A 16,757-nucleotide genomic window follows, 5' to 3' on the forward strand; every position below is an offset into this window, starting at 1 on the left:
TTGTATTTTTAAATGAGGGTTTCAGTTTTCCCTTGCCAGGTGTTGCTGCACAAAACGCGTATTCTACAGCTGTATAAAGATGTAATGGACATTTTTTTACTAATAGTTAACAATGAAAAAATATAATCTTAAAAATATAAATTTAACTACGAAGACTTTGAAAAAACATATAGCAGAGTGTGAACAGTGATACTGGCTGTAGTTCTGTGAAACGAAGGAATGCAGAAAAGGCAACAATTATACAAATAGAAAGATTGTTTGATATGAAGAGGGCTTATTTTATTTTATAAAAAATCTATATATCGGTATTCATAAAGATGCAATTGTGGGGGTCGAGAAAAGAAACGGGAGAATATTAAATGCTTTTAAGTGACTCGCTTTTCATAGAAGGAATTTTTTTTTTTATGAAAGTCTTTTCACGGTTGCGTGTTATTAAAAGAAATCACGAATAAACATCTAGATAGGTCTATTACAAATATGTTTGCTGCACGTTGTCTGCAAATCCAAGTGCATCACCTTGAGTTATAGCGTTTCAAGGTGTATTGCATTCAAAGTATATTTTAATGTTATCTACTTCTAAAAATAATACGCGTTATATCACATCCAAATGTAAAGCGCTTGAAACAAATTACGAATACAAGTTATCTTTATCATGTTTCTGCACTTTTTAGATAAGGATTTACAATTCATGTTATTAGGATTCGTCGGACTGATGTTCTCATGTTCCGTGTTATTTTAACAACCCGCAAAAAATTGTGGCGTAGTAAAATTCAATTGTAAAATTTATACTTTTCTAGAAGTTGAAGGTTCCAGCTTCAGTGCTAGTAACATTCAAAATACAAGTGCGAATTACTTGCAACTTTTTCTAAGGCACGGATAACAGAATTAGAGCATGCTACCCGAGTGGATTTAATTCAGGGTACTGATAATAATTATATCGACACTGATAATTCCGCAACGGTGGAACGTATACGTGTATAGATCATATTTATTATTAAAATAATTACACACACGCGCGTGCGTGCGCACACGCACTCGCGCGCGCGCACACACACACACACATATACATGTATAAATATATATATTTATATATATATTTATAATATAATAGAAAGTGTAATAGGAAGGGACTAAATCAGCAAAGCCTCAGTAAAATATAGTTAAATGTGTTGTGCTTGTAGTATTGCAGTTAGGGGAAGCTCAATAGGTGTAATTACCTAGAGTCAATAGAAAGATAAAAGATTAATAACTGCGAAATTATCAATCACGTTTTCATAGAAGGAAACAACAAAATCAAATCTGATTTGATTTTGTTGTTTCCTTCTATGAAAACGTGATTGATAATTTGGTAATTATTAATCTCTCGCCTTTATATATATATATATATATATATATATATATATATATATATATATATATAATACAAATTATTTTTTAGTGCCTGGCAGTGTTCTTAAATAAGGGTTTTCGTCGGAATATCTTTGATAAGTATCTATAATCGATAATCGAAAAAGTCCGATGAAAGAAAGAACAGGGGATGTTGTCCAAAGTTAACACCTTATATAACCTAACATCAGACGTGCATTTGAAAAGTTTCATTGCCACACAAGCAGAAATACCATACATATAAAACCAATAATATGCTATTTGATATGCCAGAGGCGCATCCGAAATGAATGTTTCTGTTTAAAGCACAACTGAACACGGATATTTGAATTTTACTTTTAAACTTTTATTCAAGCCATTATCACCGCACAAATAGAAAGGTCGTGCATCTGAAACAAGTAATAGCTTCTTTGATACGAATGTTTCTGTTTATAGAACAATTGAATCATGGTACTTGACTTTTGCATTTTAAACTTTAATTTATTGAATTATATAAAATAATTTTATAAAATAACCAGTAGGTTCTCTACAGTGCAATTTAGACTACAATGTATTGTAGACTACGTGTCTGCGAGAGGTATGTGAAACTTTCAATCACCACCTCGATACGGGTCCGGAACTTGGAGCATACATTTTCAACAAGCGCCGGCAGGAGCTCGGCGAATACATACGGATTGCGGTGATCAGACTGGCTTTAATGTTGTGGAAGGTCATGTGGCTGATGTTATCTACGTATGACCAAACGAAGTCGTCCAGCAAGTTCAGTTAAAGGGAGGAGGATGACCAGTGAGAGAAGGGTACAAAGTTACAACACTCCTGAAGTCAAGTTAGAGTCTCTTGGAACTTGTGGACCGGCGGCGAGTCCTGCCACCACATCCAGGGTCTATGACAACTTGATTGCACCAAGGGATCACTACACTTTTCAGCACATCCAGATACACTTTGGTGTAAGCTTTCAAGTTGACTTCGAATATGTTAAGTGGCATGATGTAGCCCTAACTTGAAACCACACCAAAGTCTATAACCGTGACCAGTAACTTTGTTTCCTTCACATTGAGCACGTTCCTGTTATTTGTGGCAATCCAGCGATGCATTTTGAGGGGGCTGGTAATAGCCGTGTTGTCATAACTTAGATCAGCATAGAGCACGTGTTGTACAGCGGCACATCTCCGATCTCGCTCGTTGACCATTGTGTCACTTTCGACATGATAGAAGGCTTCTATCGTTCTTTGGGATTTGTACATAACTGGCCAACTAGTAGATGGTCTGCAACAAAAAACAAAAGAAAACCGGTTTTCATCAAACGGAAACGGAATCATGCCCTCTCTTCCAGGGCAACAGTTTTATCGTTCCAGTCTGTATGTGTTTTTATTAAAAATAAATATATATATATATATATATATATATAACTACTTAATTTACTCACATAAAATTAATATACGAAAGTATAAATTTATACGTAAACTTTAAGTATTTACTTCAAAAGCGCTCAATACGTAGGTAGAGCTAGTTAGTAAGTTATAAAATATATATGGCGATTAAGCTACACTGAATATTCCGCGTTTCATTCGCTCTAGAACTCTTCAGACTTATGCGCATAAGCCTGAAGCGTCCTAGAGTGGATGAAACGCGGAATATTCAGTGTAGCTTAATCGTCATATATATTTTATAACTTACTATATATATATATATATATATATATATATATATTGATATAACGTAAAAGAAATAAAACAATTCAAATTGAAACATTTTAATATATTGCTTTTAAGTGATTGCACTTTTCTATTGTAAAAGTAGGAATATCATCTAAAGACGTATAAATGTTTTTAGCATGAAATCTGAAATGGCTGTGATATTTTTTATCGCGAAATACTTCGAATATAATCTACTTCGCAAACTTTTCTTGTATAAGTTCACTTCATATACGCATTTTATGAAATTTGTAAATATAGAAAAGCGTTCCTCTGTAAATATACCGTCTACCTACTTATAAGCATTAATAAGACAAAGTGTTTTTTAATGTAAATAATATGAAAGCAGTGGTTCAAAAAAAGTAAGTGCAATAATATTTTTTGAAAAAAAATCATTCAAATTATATTTAAAGAAATATAACCATTGATGATATTATTTTTATGAAAAACGCTTTTAACCATTTTGTCTACTTACGCATTTCGGATTTATGTTATATCTCCAAACACAAGATATATCTATACTTTCTTTTTTTAGAATAAGACAAGTATTTATTAAATTCTATTGCTTGAAACAGAAAATACTTTAAATGCCGAAAAAATATGGTTTAACAAAATTTGTCCGCATATATATATATATATATATATATATATATATATATATATATATATATATATATACACATATATGTGTGTGGGGGGTGTATTTACAATATATATATGTATATATATATCATATATATATATATATCATATATATACATATATATATACATATATATATATATATATATATATATACAAGCTGTATATACCCGGTGTTGCCAGGTTCAATCATAAAGGTGGGCAGAGTTTTTAATCGCATACTAGTTATGTTACACCGATTTTATGATTTTTGTTTAAGTGAATCGCATGTTGGATATATGGAAAAAATAAAATTTATTAATTTTCGTCTATGAAAATTAAATGAAAACAGCTTTAAGGGGAAGTAACTCTTACAGTTTTGCTAAAAAAAATACTTGCCTTTTATAAAGGCAACTTGTTAAGGGTAATAATAATTGAAAATGAATTATTGAGTATACTAATTAAATAATAAATAAATTACAAAATAAAATGTAAATAATATCCCTAAATTGAACCATGAAGACAAATATATAACAAACAATTAATAACACGAAGCTGATTATTCAAATAGATTTGCTATGCAAATGGATTGCTCATTGAATGTAGACTCCGCTTGAATAAATAGTATATACATATAGAAATCATGCTGGAACACACACACACACACACACACACACACACACACACACACACATATATATATATATATATATATATATATATATATATATATATAAGTGAACGGGTCTGTGTAACCTTTTTCAGTTACAGATTCAGTGGGACTATTCCTATTGAAAGAGCGTCATATAGTGTTCAATATCTATCTATCTCCGCTTAAATTAAGCTAAACTTTCATGAGTGAAGTTTTTCTCTCAGTATAACCCATCTGCGCAATACAAATACATCGAGATTCTAAGTTCATGTTGGACCGGCCTCGTAAAATAATCAAATTCTACCCAGTTTCCACATTTACTTATCATAACGGTGTTGTTGCGTCGGCCACCTAACACTCATTAACCTTTATCCTCGAATTACCTTTGGTCCTTGATAAGTTATTTACTATCTAGTAAAAATATATGATCCAAATCACTTGCCTTATTGTTTTTACATTTTATCGAACTTTAAAATTCAGGTAAAATTCCAAATGGATTTTCAGTCAGTAATTATTTTTGATAGTTGCGAAGCTTTATTATTGTTTTTTGCTTCTTTCTAGTAATTATTAGTTTATAGACTTGTCTGTTTATTTATATTTATTTTCTTTGTTTATTTTATTTGCAGAGAAACCCCGCTTGGAAAAATGCCGGCAGCGAAGTGTACCACGTGACGAAACGGACCTGAAAGAAAACACAACAAAAGCCTCGCCAAGCATATACGGGTTACTTCTGCCCAAGCATTAGTAAATAAAAAACAAGAAAACCCTAACCATGATTCGTCGATGGACAAGCCGCCATAAAGTGATGATGTGTTGTTGCTGTCATTCTGTCTTCCGTAAGAGTAAATCAAACAGCTTTCTCAAACTGTTGTGCACCGCCCTTCTCGTTCTGGCTGTCACCATTTTTCTCATTAGCTGTCTTGGCCTATTATTTGCTAGTCACACGGGTGCCGGTGTTGTTGTCAGCGTGTATAGGAATAGCGTCCAGTGGAGGCGTGATTCTCTTAATACCAGCATCGTGAGACAGAAGGATATCTCTAATGATATTGGTCATTACGATAGGAAGTTGACTACTCTGTCGAAGAGTGAGATGAAATTTGGATCAGCCTCCGTCGTCGTAGCTCAAAGTGCCGTCCATCGTATTAACAGTTCAGTCTTGAGCACTTTGAACGAATCTATCCAACAGAACCATAACAGCAGCCATCGTGTCTTGAACAAGAGTGATCGAATTTTATTATCTTCGATCTCACCTCGACCACCCGATAAGCAACAGCCGTTTAGTGCGGCTGAAACAAAGGCAATTTCAAAGGCCATCGACTCTAATGCGATTATAAAACTACTGATGACCAGAACACGAATGCTATGCGGTGGCCGATTGAATATGTATGGCAGTTGCTTGGTCGAGCTTTTTAATGTGACCATCGTCCGCAAATATGCTACCCATGAGAGAGGAGGAGAAAAGCTGGAGGTTGTGCTCGGGCAGAACGAGAAAATGGAGTATTTCTCAGTGAGCCAAGGATTTTTTAGTATGCCTTTTTGTAGCTACGGTGATATAAGAACTGCTTCAGGCGTTGCTGATAAGTATTTGAGACCTTGGGCTAGAGCAATCACGGTAGGTGGGAATTTAACCAAAGGAGACGGATTCCCTCCGATGTGTTCGCCTGATTTTTCTATTGCTATTGTCCGGAATGAATACGCAAATCTTTACTGGACACTGATTGACATTTACGATATATTTCTCCTGGCACATGGTTTTCTTGTACGGCCCCAGTACGTCACTGTTATTCTGATGGACGCTCACCCACAAGGCTTGCTCGATCCGCTCTGGAGTCTTGTCTTTGGAAAGATGATACGTTTTAAAGAACTGCCTCCTGCTATTACATTTAACCATATGGTATGGTCGATGCATCGAAGCAAAGGCCCATTAGCGCATGTCATATCAGCATACCAGTTACGCATCCCTTTTCTCGACGCCCTACGCGAAACTATACATAAAAAACTGCGCGTAAATTCATCTTCAGAAGTGATAAAAAATAAATGCGCCACGAATTCAAGTTTGAACATTCTCTTTGTGCTCCGCCGGGACTACGTTGCGCACGCACGGAACCCGTCCGGAAAAATATTGCGTAAGATCTCCAACGAGCAGGAGATTTTGCAAGCCGTCAGCAAGGCCTTTCCGGCCCACTTTGTAGCCGGCCTTCAGTTGGAGACGGTCAGTATCGCTGACCAGATCCGGAACATTTCAAACACAGACATTTTAATAGGTGTCCACGGGGCTGGACTGGCCCACGTCATCTTTCAAAAGATGGGCAGCGTCCTCATCGAGATATTTCCCAGTGCCTATGGAATATACAAGAACGATCACTTCGAGCGTCTCGCTCGCTGGAGTGGTGTGAATTACTTAAAGTTTCATAATGTCAACCAGAGATTGCAGGACAGACGTGCTGAATTCATTCGTTTGTTACCACGGACAATAAACCATCTTATAAATAACGCAGTGTCACTAATATGTAAACCATATGCTATGTAAATACATTTTTGTATATAAAATGAATATATTGTAAAAAAAAAAAAAAACAATGACGTCAGTACTTTCAAGTTATTTCTTTTGTTGTTTTTTGCTTTTTGTTGGTTTTTTTTTTGTTAATTTGATAGAATGCTGATAACAGGAATGGTTTCAGATTTTGAATAGCTTTATCAATATCAATTCAAAATGGAATACGCCATTAAACGACAGTAAATTACATTACATAGAGTACATGATTTTAAATATTTGAATTTAAAATTAAAATGTCTTAAAATTAGTTTACTTCATTAATTAACCACAATTTAAATATCATTATTATCAGTGGTTGAACATTTGGGGAGTGGCTCATTCTCTTTTAAGGATTCCTTTATTGTGAAATATTGTTGTCGTATTCTTGCAAACGAGTAGGCAATAAACTTTATTTTACCTTAGGAAGCTTGAGAAACTTGTATTGTTCAATGTGAAAAATAACATCCTGCAAATAATTTCCATTTTCTGCTTCACATATTTGAGCGCTTTTGATTATCTCCGCCATAACCTTTTCCAACGTTACTGGCCTTATTTCTCTTATTTTTCTAGTGATGTTTTCTTTTAGCTATATTAAAGATTGGGGCTTGTTGACAAAAACCTTTTCCTTTAGATATCCCCACAAGTAAAAGTCGAAATCAAAAGAACGGGAGGCCAATTGACATCACGAAATCGAGAAATTATTCTTCTATTAAAACGTTTCCGAAGTAATTACATGTTTTCTCTTGCAGTGTGAGCTGTTGCTCCATCCTGATTAAACCACATTCTAACTCGATTCCTAATAGCTGCCCATAAGAAATTTCGAAGCATCACCCTGTGTCTCTCTCCTATCACAGTCACAGCATTTCCATTATCATCTTCAAAAAAGTATGACCCGATAATATCATTTGCAGTTATTGCGTACCATACTTTATAGGATGAAGTTCTCTCTGATGCACAGATCTTGGATTTTCTTTTACCCAGAAGTGACAGTTTTGTTTATTGACAAACCCATTTAGGTGGAAATGGGCTTCATCAGACATGATTAGTTTATCAAAAAAATTAAGTTCATTTTCGGCAAGTTCTCATAATCGAACGACATACTGTAGTGTAGGCTGAAAGTCCTGCGGTTTAAATTTTTGGACGAGTTGAAATTTCTATGTATAAAACTTTAGACCTTTCATAACCCTTGTTAAAGACGTTCAAGAATTCCAAGTTCTAATGATCGTTTTCGGGTGGAAGTTGTTGGATTTTCTTCAACACTTTCACGTATCCTATCTTTGTTTTCATCCGTACGAACCCGTACAACAGCTTTGGTTCTTCCAGAATGTGGCTGATCATTCACAGCTCCTAGATCTTCAAATATTTTAACTATGCCATTAATTGCATTCTTACGAGGCGCATCTCTCAAATGGAAATGTCTTCGATAGGCTCTTTGCGTTAGAATTATTGGGCCTTGACTTTGATAGTAAAATTGTACAACTTTTTTACGTTGGACGATACTGAATCTTTCCATAATTAATTTTCAGGATCTGAAAAAGTGTTGTTGTTTTTTAAATTTAAAAAATACTTAGAAATAAAAGAGTTATTTAAAATTACACTGGGTCAGTCACTTTTGTCTCACCCTGTATTATGTCATATTTAAACTTATTAAATAATATGTATATTATTTAAAAATTTGTGTATATATATGTGTATATATATATATATTATTTTATTTATTAAAAAGGTGATAAATTCATAAGTAGATATATAAATAGTTTTTAAAGATTATATGTTTCCTATTTATGCAAAACATAGGAATATATAAGGTGGTCCTAAAATCTCTCACTTAACACACTCTTCTCTTAGCACTCCACTGATTTTGACTGAGGTGACAGTTTTCATTTCAATAATAGTATAATAATTGTTTTGATATATACCATCTATGAGATAAATAAAAAGATAAAATCTGAAGAACATAAGTTAAATATCTCACTACCGATGCAATTCTCTACCTGTATCAGAGCCAAGTATGCCTTAGGATGGAATACTGTTGCCACATTCGGACAGAAGCTGCTCGAAGCAACATATCCTGTCTTGACAGTGTTCAAAATAGACGTCGTAACCTAGTATGAGATGCCATTTTCTCTTCCCTGTAACCTCTTTCCCACAGGAGAGACGTTGAGAGCCTATCTCTGATCTGCAATTTTTATGGCAAGTGCTCGTCTGAGCTCCAATCTATGGGGATCCTAGATAAATTTTAACGAAAAATAGTCGTCTATCAATAATTTTCCCCACTATTTATCTAACCCTAAACCTAAACGTTGGTTCCATGAACAAAGCCTTTTTCTTAGAACTGCACACCTGGTACAATACTAAAGCAGAAATAATTATTAGGAAATCGTAAACAAAACTATTAAAATGGACGCAAAACAAAGATAGGCGTGCAGTTAAACAATATAACGCATATTATTAAGCGTCATAAATGCTACCATTTGTTTATCGAAACATTTCACAAGCATAATACTAAAAGCAAATCTTCATTTTATGTCCAACATGCTTCATAACTGTTTGTACATAAAAACGTTTTAATCGGTGTAGTTAAAAAGAGAAATAAGGAAAAAAAGTGAAACATGCGTGGTCTGCCGTGAGTGCACAGTGAACGAGACAAAAAAACATGACTAAGTTCAGTTCACCCCCCCCCATTTAGCCCCAAAAGTCCCCAGGGGACGTAAAATCCTGGTAAAAATAAACAAACGCTGCAGTTTTAGACCTTACCATATGTAAATTTGAGCTCTGCACAATGCAAAAAAGAAATGACAAGGTCTATCATTTGCCCCCCCCCCCCATTTAACCCCCAAAGTCCCCAAGGCTTTAACATATTTAACATATTTGAGTTCAGCACTATGCAAAGCTGCTAAATAGACATATGGTAAAAAAGTCCCAAAAATGGAGTGTTTTTATTAGCCCTAAAAGAGCCCCTGGGGCACACCCAAGAGTTATCGCGAAGTATAGACAAACAAATTTTACAGAAATCAGTTAGTTACAACTTTTCAGAAAGTTTTATAAAAATCCAAGCCATCAATTTCTTTTTAATAAGCACAAAAGTATCAATTTTAGCCATTTTAACTCGGAAGGAACCCCTAGGGATGCAACCGGAGTTTTCCCTTAAAATCCGTTCTATTACTTTTTTACTCATATCATGTTTAATGTTTGCGCAAAAATTTTTAAAATTCCAAGGCGTAGTTATTGAGAAAAGTGCAGACAGACGAACGGACGAACGGACAAATGTGAATTTACAGGTCCACCCTCCTTTTGTCGGGGGACCAATAAAAACATTTTAGACTAAAATGTTTGAAAATAATGCAAAACATAAATAGGTATAGAAAAAGTAAGAATTAAATTCCTCACTGTAGAGATTGAGGAAAATAGCTTTTTTTCTGTTTTTTTTTAAGAATTGAGTTATCTGAAAAAAATTATATATATATATATATATATATATATATAATATATATATAATATATATATATATATTTGTTTCCTTTTGTTTTGTGTTCATTTTTAGTTACTTTCAAATTAGAAAGCAAAACAAAACTTTTGCTGAAAATCACACACTGGCTATATATATATATTATTCCTTAATTGGAATTTTTTATTTTGAGATGAGCATTTTATGTTAATTTTATTTTTATTTCGGACTATTAGTCTCATCTTCAACAACTAATAAAGATGAGACTAATAGTCCGAAATAAAAATAAAATTAACATAAAATGCTCATCTTAAAATAAAAAATTCCAATTAAGGAATAATATATATATATATACCTATCGGTACGGACCCGACTATGGAAGATCTGATAATAAATAAATGTGGATTTATAAGATCAAAAGAATCCAACCTTGATCGCCCTTCGGGGCCCGTGGCGCAGTTGATAGAGACGTTGAATCTCTACGGTTCCAGATGAACATTGTCTAAAGATAGCGGTTTCAATCCCACCCAAAGCGTGCCAGAGGTAATTGGTCAAAAATGTGGTGAGACGACAACAACTACGGATGGCAGTGATGGCTGAGAATGCAGTTAGGAGATTCGAAGTTCCTATCCGTCGCGGTTACCACCTGACGAAGGCCAGAGGAAGTTGGCCGAAACGTTGTGAACCAATAAAAAGATTAAAAAAAAAAAAAAAACAACAACTAATAAAGATGAGACTAATAGTCCGAAATAAAAATAAAATTAACACACACTGGCTGTTGAGCTCATGCAACGAAGACTATGTTTGCCTCTGTCTGGGATACAGCAAAACGTTCCTAACATCAAGATGGTTTCTGGGCTTGGTTTTAATGGTCACTAAGTCAGAAGATCCACATTCGTAAACGTACGTTGTAGTCAATTTTGTGAGCATTACGGATGATTTCTTGTTGAGTAAAGGATACGAATCTAGAACACACAACGAGATGCTGAGCAGGTATTTTTTTTTACTGAACGCCAACTTCATTGCTTTTGATTGGATTCTGCCAGTTCGTCAACTTCATCAGACTGATTGGTTTGTTAACAGTTCAGCGGCCATGCTATGTTGAGCTTTAGAAATGATGAATATTAGGATCTGATTTGAGAAAGCTTTCTTTTATAAAAATCAATTCAGACGAGCGCGAAGTAACTGGGGCTAGTAAAAAAAAAAAAAAAAAATTCAATTTCAGTGTTAAAAAGGTTTCTATGGGTTGGAACATCCAGTGGTGCTTTGTTGAAATACAATTTTAACTCATCAGAGATGCCCAGTGATGCAACTTTTGATGCCAATATAAAGTTTAATCCTCTGCATTTAATAAATACTCGTCCAAGATGGGAAACGAGGCTGTACATGTGGTCTAGATTTGTGCCTATCTAACTTCGATTTGAGCACATAGTCCAGCAAGTTTATCTTGAATGTCAGTGACTCTCAAACCAGGGTCTTTAAAGGGTTGGTTCATTTTGTTTTCATGACCGGAGTCTTGTCACCTTATTTAAATATTGCAAATTTCTACATTTTGAATTGCATTTTCCAGGCATCCTCTTGTTAGTTCCAGTGAAGAAACGCTGATATACACACATAGATTATATAATGTATCCTCATAAAATGCTATAATGAGTTCTAATATTTTATATATCGATGTTTAGTATTTACTTCAACAGTATTCAACAGAGTAGAGATAGATAGTAAGTTATAAAATAATATCTATAGCGAAAAAGCTACATAGAGGTTTAAAAGTTTTAATTCTGTAGAAAATTGCAATACCATACGGAAATGAAATGCGAAAGCCTCTGTGTAATTTAATTGCCAGAAATATATTTTCATCAATACTCTTTCTCTCTCATATATATATATATATATATATATATATATATACATATATATGCATGTATGTATGTATGTATGTATGCATGTATATATAAGTATATAAATATATATAGAGAGAAAGAGGGAGAACGAAAGAAAGAAAGAAACACAATCAGTGAAGTAGTAAATCGGAAATACTGGACAAGGTTGGTTGACTAATAATCTTTGGTGTCTCAACGGCCATTCAGACAACGGGAATAATGACACAGTTGCGAGAGGTCCTGAGGAAATATGTATTAATGCTTAAAGAATAAACAATATATATATAAGCAAAAACAAGACTTCAAAACAAGGTGTTGGTGGCAATAAAAAGTGTATTTCAATTTACGTTACAATTGTTTCCATTAAGTCTTGTTTTTGCTTACACAGTATATTAATATTATAAAATTTGAAAATTTTGTAGCTTACTCTTTAAGTCAACCATTTTTGGCTTAAAAATCTTTGGTATATGAAAATTTACTGAATTTTACGAACTCAGTATAATTACAATATATATTGTGAATTTGTTATATATTCGTATTAGATAGTTAAACTTCACCGATTGAGACGTTATTTTTAAATGAATTTAATTACGAACATTAAGGAAGCATAAACTTGCCTTACTTTATTTCTTAATAAAATATATATTTTCAGTGTACGGCTTCCCTACATTTTTAAATCATTTTTGCATACAATATAATCAAAGAAAACTTGCACAATGGGCATCAATAATTCACTAATAGACTTTGTAAGAAGATTCTTTAAACGATAGTTAATATCTAAAAACCCGTGTAATGCATTTCATATCCTACGTAGTAACCGTCGTTTACAGCGATCTTTTTACTGATTTATGATGCTGAATCGCTGTCCCATTTAAAAATTCTTGATAAGGTGCAATAATGTATCAGTAATTATATTGGCCCCTATTATATAATATGGATTTCTGTCTCTGTGTGTGTCTTTGCATGTGAGTTCGTTCCCTATGAACTCGAAAATGGCTGGGATGTTTTTATTAAATTCAATATGGAGTACATTACCTGCGTGGCAGTTTTCCTAAATAGATTTTGTATCCGAATGTCTTCGATAACTATCGATAATCGATAACTGAAATAATCCGATGAAAAAATGAACAGGCGATTTTGACAAAATAAACACTTTACACAGCCTAACATCACAAGCACATTTAAGAAGTTTTATTATCACACAACCCGAAAGGCCCGGCATATAAAATCAACAGTAGTTTCTTTGATATGACCGGGACGCGTTTGTAATGAATGTCTCTGTTTAAAGCTGACTTGCATCAGGATACAAATCTTTTTAATTTTAAACTTAAATTCAAGTAATTATTACCACAGAAGCAGAAGGATTAGAATTATAAAATTAACAGTAGGTCCTTTGATATGACACGGGGTCGCATCTAAAATGAATGTTTCTGCTTACTTCACAATTGAAGCATCATAATTAACTGTTGCGTTTTAAACTTTAATTCAAACCATTATATATAAAAAAAATAATTTTATAAAATCAGCACTAGGTTCTCTACACTTGAATATACGAGAGTCGTGCAATAAGTAACGCCCCTGACCTACTTCCCATAGCAGTAGAGCAACGAAACTTGGCACAGTTATTAGTCTTTCTCTACATAGGAATAGAGCTATGCATTTCTCCCATCGTTTGATGCAGCTCTGGAGACCGTTTTTGTAGAACACCCCAGGTTGGTCGTCCAACCACGACGTGACTTCAGCAATCAAGGCTACATCATCTGGGAAACGCTTTCCTTTAAGAAATAACTTCATGGCTGGGAAGAGGTGAAAGTCAGAGGATGCAAGGTCAGGAGAGTAAGGAGAGTGAGAAAGGATTTCATAACCACACGCCCGTGCTTCTGATCTGGCGACATGCGAGTTGTGGACTGGAGCGTTGTCCTTGGAGGAGTAGGGTAACTTTGCTGATCTTGTCCCGCCTATTGATTTTGATAGGTTCCATTAATTTCCTCAAAACTGAAGCATAATAGGCTCCTGTAATTGTGGTACTCTTGGCCATGAAATCTGTCATCACTACTACGTCCTTGTCCCAGAACACTGTGAGCATGACCTTGCCAGCGGAGGGCTGCACCCTTGCCTTCTTTATAGGTGGTGAGTCCAAGTGCTTCCACTGCGTTGACTGGGCTTTGGTCTCTGGATCATAGTGATGGACCCTTGTTTCATCCTGTGGAATCAGTCTTTTGAATAACTTCTTGGCACATCTCCAAATTCATCCTCGAGCACTCGACGCGTTTTCGCTTCTGGAAGTGTGTGAGCAACCTGGGAATCCATCTGGCAGACACCTTATGCATATGCAAATGATCATCATGAATGATAGTTTCCACAGACCCTGTACTAGTTTTTTATTAATAATGTGCCGATCTTCCAAAATGGCAGCCTCAACTTGACGGACAGATGCCTCATCAATGGCAGAAGGGGGGGGCGACCAGGTCTGGGAGCTGTTTCTACAGACTTCCGGCCATGTTTAAATTCACGATGCCAGCGTTTTACAAGGTCTTCTGATGGGGCATTATCACTATAAGTTTCTTTCATTTCATCAAAAGTCTCCTATGGTGTGCGTCCTTTCAAATACAAAAACCGGATCACTGCTCGACATTTAACAGACTCCATTTCACACTCGACTCTGTTCAAACACCTGTAAAAAAGAAACCACATTTAGTTCAGAGCTGTAATTTGCCACATAACCCGTAGAGATATAAATCGTTGCACATGCAAAATTTCAGCTAGATCAGACAACTGGAAATGAGTTAGGAGCATTACTTATTGCACGCCCCTCGTAGACTACAACATATTGTGGACTAAGTCACTGCGGGGAGAAATGTCAAGCTTCCTTTTAGTGCACCACTGTGTTCCCCAAATTAGAGCAGGCAATCAATCGATTTGATAGAAAATGAGCAATTTTTTCCGATGACAATAAAAATATAGGAGTGTGAAACATTTGTTGATCATTCATTCCTGGACAACATGGGGTCCCGCTGCTAGTATATATATATATATATATATATATATATATATATATATATATATATATATATATATATATATATATATATGGGGGCGCGTGTATGTATTTGTGTGCATGTTTGTATCATGGAGTATGGATTGTCTATTCAGAGAGACAGAGGCCTTAATCCATAGGGGAGTATTTAGTTCTTTTTCTCATTCTCTTACAAACGCTTCGCAAACATTTACGACTGATTAATGCACTGGCAGACCTTTCACGTTTCTCTTTGAAATAAAGACGTTTTCATTGCTCAGAAGTTAGTTCTAAAACTGTCGTTTTTTTTGTTGACATTTCTTTTGTACATCAGTGCTTTAGTGGATGGGAGTCTTTATAGACAGAAAAGAGTGGGTGGCGGTAGAATGACAGTTTGTATGCGGATCGGAGAATAAGAGGGTAGGAATGTAGAGACTGATAGCTTAATGAAGGACAAAGTTTCTGCCCAGAAGGAAATAACGGGTCATCAAACAGATCGATTATGCACAAGATACAATTAGTTAGATCGATATCGGTACTGATCATGCACTTGATTAAAACAAAACCGGATTCGTTGAAGCGATTCTCGTTTGAGCAAGAAAACTGGATATTCTCGGATGCATCCATTTAATCTACGCGTTTAACACTGATTATGTTACTAATCATAAAACCTTAACGTGACGAAACGAAACTGGTAGACGAGTACCGTATTTACGAGATGCGGTATTATTGAAATCTACCGTTTTGGGCTCGGTAAAAACGGCTAAAATTACAGCCTGTTGATTTAGAATGTTTTTTACCAAACTTCTGTTGTCATTTTACTATTGCGGTGACTAATCCTAATTAATTCCTTATAATCTCTAACGTTAAATTAAACGGATACCATAATACTTAGTTCGCTGGATGTTATCATAACGAAGGTATATACATAGTTTCAGCCAGGTAGGTCCAGTAGTTTCTGAGTAATTGTAGGAGAAATTGCGGTATTGTGCTGACTAATTCATATAAATACCTTTAAAATGCCTAATTCCTCATTGAGCGGATACTATAATACTTAGTCCGCTGTACTTTCTAAGAACAGATGGTCCATACAAAATTTCAGCCGGATCGACTCAGCAGTTATCTAGAATGAAGTGGAACGAAGAGACAGAATCGATATATCATATTAATAATTTTTTTTAACAGTTTTTAAACTTATATGAACGTTCCCAGGAATCTATAAACTATAAAAATGTTATCCTTTTTGTTTAGGTTGGTTTGTTTGTTTTTGTTTTACGGCATATCAACCCTTTTCAGGTTATATAATGCCGAATCAAGTTATTTTGAAGAATAGTTTTTTAAATAGAATTTTTTTTTCAAGTCGCTTTCTATTTAACCCATAGTTGGGACCCTAACAGCTACTACCACTCCGTGTCAGAGTGGACCTGGGAGCAATGGTAATTAACGGGTTGCTCCATACTCTCCAAAGCCCGCAAGCTTGAGCTTCACCATCGGATATAGTTGAAGGTCATATCCAGGACC

General features: G+C 34.8%; 1 protein-coding gene across 6 annotated transcripts in view; it reads left to right on the plus strand.

The window, feature by feature from the left end:
* LOC145277642 (uncharacterized) overlaps nt 1-6,951 on the plus strand; it is a 763,829-nt gene extending 756,878 nt beyond the window's left edge. For all 6 annotated transcript variants that reach the window (XM_080129223.1, XM_080129221.1, XM_080129222.1 and 3 more), the window contains one exon: nt 4,980-6,951. In XM_080129223.1, the coding sequence (XP_079985349.1) occupies nt 5,126-6,883 (1,758 nt within the window). In that variant the 5' untranslated portion in view covers nt 4,980-5,125 and the 3' untranslated portion in view covers nt 6,884-6,951. The remainder of the gene's footprint in view (nt 1-4,979) is intronic.
* Nucleotides 6,952-16,757: the final 9,806 nt, after the last annotated feature.

The sequence above is a fragment of the Euprymna scolopes genome, chromosome 6, assembly GCF_053919585.1.
Source record: "Euprymna scolopes isolate OS-2025 chromosome 6, ASM5391958v1, whole genome shotgun sequence".
Classification (NCBI taxonomy): domain Eukaryota; kingdom Metazoa; phylum Mollusca; class Cephalopoda; order Sepiida; family Sepiolidae; genus Euprymna; species Euprymna scolopes.